Raw genomic sequence first — 6000 nt, forward strand, 5'->3', positions numbered from 1 at the left:
AAGGCATGTGCTACCACTTGGCTCAAAAATTTCTTGTCTTAAATATACTTAGTTTTGCTCTTGAGGGTACATCTTAGTATTTTCACTATTCCCTTCCCCTAAGATAAACCCCACAAAACTGTGATTTTCAAATTTTCTTCCTGATTATATTCCTGCCTCTATTTGGTTGGGGTGACTCAAAAGAATTGAAAGGATTTGAACAGAGAACACTCTTTGGTTTCTTGTTTGTTGATGTTAAGAGGAAATGGTCATAGCTGTTGGCCTTGTGTCTAATTCATTGCTGTTGTTCCAGGGTAAGATGATCATGCAGGATAAACTGGAGAAGGAACGGAATGATGCCAAGAATGCGGTGGAAGAATATGTGTACGAGATGAGAGACAAACTTAGTGGTGAATATGAGAAGTTTGTGAGTGAAGATGTAAGTGTGCTGCTCCCTTTCTGTGGGTGTAGGGAAACCTTCATACCTTGAAATGGAAGCTCTGCTACTTTGTATGTGTGATCAAGTTACTCAGAGTTGGTTGGAGAGAGCTCAGTAGTTAGGAGCACTTGCTGCCTTTTCACAGGACCTGTGTTTGGTTCTCAGTACCTGTGTGGTGGCTCACAATGTCTATAACTACAGTTTTAGAGAATTGACATCCTTTTCTCACCTCCATGGACACTGTGTACATGTGGTACAAGTACATACTGGCAGGCAAAACATTCATAGACATAAAATAAGCCCCAAAATACTGAAAAGTGTATGTCTTTGGGAGCTACATAATGCAAAAAATTTTAATATATGCACATGTGGTTTACATGTGTGATGGGTGCACATGGATGTGAGTCCATGTAGAGGCTCAGAATTGGTGTCTGCTATCTTTGATTGTTCTCCACTTATATTTTTGAGGGAGTCTTTCCCTGAACCTACAACTTGCTGGTTATACTAGTGTAACTAGCCAGCCTGATCCAGGGATCCCCAGCTCTTGCCTCCTGAGTATACACACTTGCTCGGCTTCTTCATGGGTTGCGTATCACATGCACATTCACTACTTACTGATTCATCTCCCCAGCCCTGTTTTGTATTTCTTTATTGTTATAATATTTTCTGTTACAGCATGTGTGTGTATAAGAGAGAGACAATTATATTTTCTTTATTTATAGGATCGTAATAGTTTTACCTTAAAATTAGAGGATACTGAAAATTGGTTGTATGAAGATGGAGAAGACCAACCAAAGCAAGTTTATGTAGACAAATTGGCTGAATTAAAAGTAAGTGACTCTTAAGCAGAGCTCTCTGTGCCTCTGTAGCTTTCAGAGAGAGGTGCTTCTTAGTAAAGAGCACAGGCTGAAAATGCGTTCCAGAACTGTTTGCTCTGATGTGCTAACTTATTCTCAATAGACTTCCAGTGAATTAGGATTGGGAACCTTCTTCATATCAGGATATAGAAAAAGCAGCAAGTCCTAGCTCTGTCTGCCTCAGAGGTGCTTGCCACACAGTGGAGTCAGTGCTTTCTCCCACAGTGTAGATGAGGCCCAGTATAGGTTTCTTCTAGGTGAAAACAGAGCATCTCATATGTCTGTGTACCCCGTGGTAAAACTGGATGGATAACAAAGTATCACCCCAGTTGAGGTCTTGGTTTGAAAACAGCTGAAAATTCACTGAGAGGAAATTGGAATATCCCCTGTATTTCTGGTTTGCGTTGTGGACTTGCTTTCCAGAAATGGGCATTGCACCTGTCCGAGTGGGTGACTCAAGAACAGGCTTTAGCTGGCTCACTCGGCAGGGATGCAGGTGTTCCTGCTAGCTATGCTCTCCCCCCATTTTTTCTTCCTTCTACCTGTCAGACCTTCTCCCCTCCCTCCCTTTCTCTCTCCCTAGACAGGGTCTCTTCTATATCTTCTTCCTCCTGAGACTGGGTCTTTTCTAGCTATTCTGGAACTCTGTATATAGATCAGGCTAGCCGGGCGGTGGTGGCGCACGCCTTTAATCCCAGCACTCGGGAGGCAGAGGCAGGCGGATCTCTGTGAGTTCGAGACCAGCCTGGTCTACAAGAGCTAGTGCCAGGATAGGCTCCAAAGCCACAGAGAAACCCTGTCTCGAAACAAAAACAAAAAAAAAAAAAAAAATAGATCAGGCTGGTCTCCCAGGCGCTGGAATTAAAGACATACCTGGCTTCACCGTGCAAAATGATTTTCTTGTCATCTGTGAGGTGCTAGTGGGACTTCTGTACCATCTCCCAGGTTGAGTTAGACTTTGTGACTTGGGTTATGTTTAATACAGAATATTTCAGGATGCTTGTAAAACCTACAACCTCATGCTGTATAGCATCACAACACCAGAAATCTCCAGTGTTACTGTGTTGAGTTTTCAAGTTTTCATTTCCTCAACCGTGATCATTTAGTTGATCTGAATTGGGACCCAGATGGGGCTGGAGAGATGATTTTTTGAGACAGGGTTTCTCTGTCCTGGCTGTCTTGGTACTTGCTCTCTAGACCAGGCTGGACTTGTACTTGGAGAGATCAGCCTGCTCCAGTATGGTTTTTAATAAAAAACTGTTGGGCAAGTACAGAAGACAGATAATTTGTGGTTGTCCTAATATGAGAACTGGGCCTTGGTTGGTAATGAGAAACAGTTCCACTTGGGACTGTCTTCACTTGTGCTAATAAGCAGCCAAAGAAGGAGCCTGATATTTCCAATGGTTTATTGAAACATTTACATGCATGTATTGTTTATATATTTATGTGTATATTCATGTGTGTACACACACATACCCAGAGAGTGGTGCTTTAGCCCCACCATTCTTAGATATAGTAGCAGCAATGTAACAAGTATTGTGAACTACCCTGTACAGACCTATATATTCTCTTGTTAGAATTTAGGTCAGCCTATTAAGACACGGTTCCAGGAATCTGAAGAAAGACCAAAGTTATTTGAAGAACTAGGGAAGCAAATTCAACAGTATATGAAAGTGATCAGCTCTTTCAAAAACAAGGTATTTTGTTTTCATTTTCCTATGGTTTTGGTCAGGGCTCTGTGTGTTTTTGTTTGTTTGTTTGTTTGTTTTGTTTTTGTTTTTGAGATGGGTTGTTTTTGTAGTCCTGTTTGGCTTGGAACTTGTTCTGTAGACCAGGCTGGTGTGAAACTCAGAGATCCACCTGCCTCTTCTTCCTGAATGCTGGGATTGAAAGTTTTATTTTATTACTTTTTATTCTTGTGCACTAGATGGTGTTGGATTCTTTTTGGGGCTGGAATTACAGGTGATTTTAAACTGCCCAGTGTGTCTCTCCAGCCCCAAGATGAGAATTGTTTGAAAGGCAGTATTTGGCAGGGATTGGCTCATTCTTGGCGCTTAGCTCTCCACTCCCACTTGTAGGAGGACCAGTATGAGCACTTGGATGCTGCTGACATGACAAAGGTAGAGAAAAGCACCAATGAGGCAATGGAGTGGATGAATAGCAAGCTGAACCTGCAGAACAAGCAGAGCCTGACCGTGGACCCAGTTGTCAAGACAAAGGAGATTGAAGCTAAAATTAAGGTATTTTTTAACTTTGTGTACTTTTTTTGGCAGCTCTTTTGTAATTAACAGTTGGGATTTTGTTATGTATCTTAGCTACTAGAGTTTAGCCTGCAGCAGTATAAGGTTTGTTTAATTTACAAGAAATCATAGTTTTCTTTCTTTGCCATTTTAGGAGCTGACGAGTATTTGCAATCCTATAATTTCAAAGCCCAAACCCAAAGTGGAACCCCCAAAGGAGGAGCCAAAACATGCTGAACAGAATGGACCAGTGGACGGCCAAGGAGATAGCCCAGGCCCCCAGGCTGCCGAGCAGGGTGCAGATACAGCTGTGCCTTCAGATGCAGACAAGAAGCTTCCTGAGATGGACATTGATTGATTTCAACACTTGTTTATATTAAAACAGACTATTATAAAGCTTTAAGTTGTCAACTTTGTTCTAAATATCAACTAGAACAAGCAAATACTGGAGATTTCTTAGTTTTTAGGGATCTTGGGGGTGGGGTATAGGTAATGTATGGAGCATTTTGACTTCTAAATAGTTAGATCCAGAGATGGAATGCACTGTCTCTTCATTACGGTCCTGTTTAAGAGCCCTGCTAATCTTTTCTGAGCTCTCGCCTCCCTCCTTTGTGTTTTAATCATGCTTCTACAAAATGAAGTGTGTTTGGGAAAGCTGAGCTCTAGCAAAAGCTGTGACAGCTGCCAGGCAGGCTTTTCTTTATACATGACAGAAGCTCAAATAATGCTTATAAAGTCTGGGTGGAGATCAGCACCAGCATTCTTGGCCTGTGGGGGTGTTTCCCCCATTTCTGAGGGCCAGAGCACGGGCAAGCATGGATTAGCACAGGAGCGCAGAGCACAGCAGGGCTTGCTCCGAGGCCTCATTGCTCTCCGTTCCCAGCCCTGTCTCCCTTCTCCCTTAGCAGCAGTCTAATGCACATGTCCACTTATAGCAAGCTTTAGTGAATCAGGGGACTTGGATGCAGTAGCTTTCCATATTTCCCGAAAGTAAGTTCACTAATACTGAAGCATCAAAGTCTAGTTTTCCCTTCAGGTTAGGTTGCAGATAACACGGTTGGGTGTAGGCTGTTGGGTGTCGGCATGGTGAATCTGAGCTATACATCCTTGCTTCTTATGGTGGGAAGATTTGTACCCTGACCTGCTCAAGTGGAAGATGATGTGTGTAAATTAGAGCATTAGACAGAAGAGGATCAGAGTTCAGGATTCTTAGCTCTTCTGCTGTCGCCCGTGTTACTGTTAATCTGTGTTATGAGTCTGCCAATCTGTATGTTAAAACAGCTGACAGATTGTAAGCTATTGCACCGATTGCTCCCGATGAATCTTTAGGAACACCTCATTGTCGACTGCAGACAGTGTCAGGGCACCACACTTCCTGGGGCCAGTCCACAGGAAGGAGGTGTTCTGGAAACGGATGTCTTTAGTTGAGGGTAGAGTTGGTTACCTGCCTTAGTTAGAAGTGTGGGTTATGTTCTGGGTCTTTTGTGATCACTGATCTCTGTAACAGAGCCCTCTGTTCATTTTTGCTTGTTGGAAATAAGCTGAAAAAACCATGCATAGTTGGGTTCACTATGCTGTGTCTACACAGTCCTGTAGCGCGCAAGTGCTCTAGAGGCAGTTGACTGAAGAGGAGGGAAGAACGGTGTAAGCGACTGAGTACCTGCTCTGCCAGGGCCTGAAGCCCCAGGCCCAGTGTTGCTTTGCTGCAGGAGTGCCTGCTGACCTTGCTGTGAGGCCAATAGCTATTTCAAGTGCAGGCTGCAGGATTAAAGCCAACTCTTATGCAACTGACTGTCCTTACGACCATTTCTCATAAACATCTGTGTGTGGGCGTGGGAGGGTGGGGGGTTGGGGTGGGGGTGAATTTGAAGTTGTAAGCTAGAAATCAGATGATCTGCTTCTGCTCTGTCTAGACAGACCGATTGGATTTATGTGGAGGCAGGCTAGAGTGGCAAGTGACTTGTGTGCAAACAAGCATTTATCCAGGTCGCGTTACCCAATTGGTTTGTTAAAAACTCAAGGTCACATTCTTACACTAAGAAAAACAGTAAACTTGAGACAAAGTTTAGGAAAAACTAATAAAAGAAACCTGTCTTAACTCGAATGGTTTTCTTAATTTCCTTATATGGGTTGGTGAGTGTGAGTGTGTGAGAGACTGGGGAGCTGGGGAAACTTTGTGTGGCACAGCAGCCTCACTCGAATGCAGTGGTGTTATCCCACCAGGCCCTGTTCTTGGTGTTGGGATTCTCTGCAAGACCTGACTTCAGGCTTGACAGCAGTAGAAGAGGGCAAATGCATATAGAGCATTAATTGAGTACCAGGACCGACCGAGTTGGTCCAGGATCTGCTAGTGGGTACGTGGTGTGTGTCCTGTGATGCATATGGGAATGGGGATGAAGCCCTGAGACCAGTACCGGAGGCATTGCTGTCTGAAGTCATGCTCTACCCCCCCCCTCCCCGACCCTGTCCCTACAGGCTTATATAT

General features: G+C 43.8%; 1 protein-coding gene across 1 annotated transcript in view; it reads left to right on the forward strand.

Moving 5' to 3' along the window:
* Hspa4 (heat shock protein family A (Hsp70) member 4) overlaps positions 1-5619 on the forward strand; it is a 49029-nt gene extending 43410 nt beyond the window's left edge. The window contains exons 15-19 of the mRNA XM_075992672.1: positions 293-418; positions 1141-1248; positions 2853-2972; positions 3354-3515; positions 3670-5619. Of these exons, the coding sequence (XP_075848787.1) occupies positions 293-418; positions 1141-1248; positions 2853-2972; positions 3354-3515; positions 3670-3873 (720 nt within the window). The 3' untranslated portion in view covers positions 3874-5619. The remainder of the gene's footprint in view (positions 1-292; positions 419-1140; positions 1249-2852; positions 2973-3353; positions 3516-3669) is intronic.
* Positions 5620-6000: the final 381 nt, after the last annotated feature.

The sequence above is a fragment of the Microtus pennsylvanicus genome, chromosome 11 (genome assembly GCF_037038515.1).
Source record: "Microtus pennsylvanicus isolate mMicPen1 chromosome 11, mMicPen1.hap1, whole genome shotgun sequence".
Lineage (NCBI taxonomy): Eukaryota > Metazoa > Chordata > Mammalia > Rodentia > Cricetidae > Microtus > Microtus pennsylvanicus.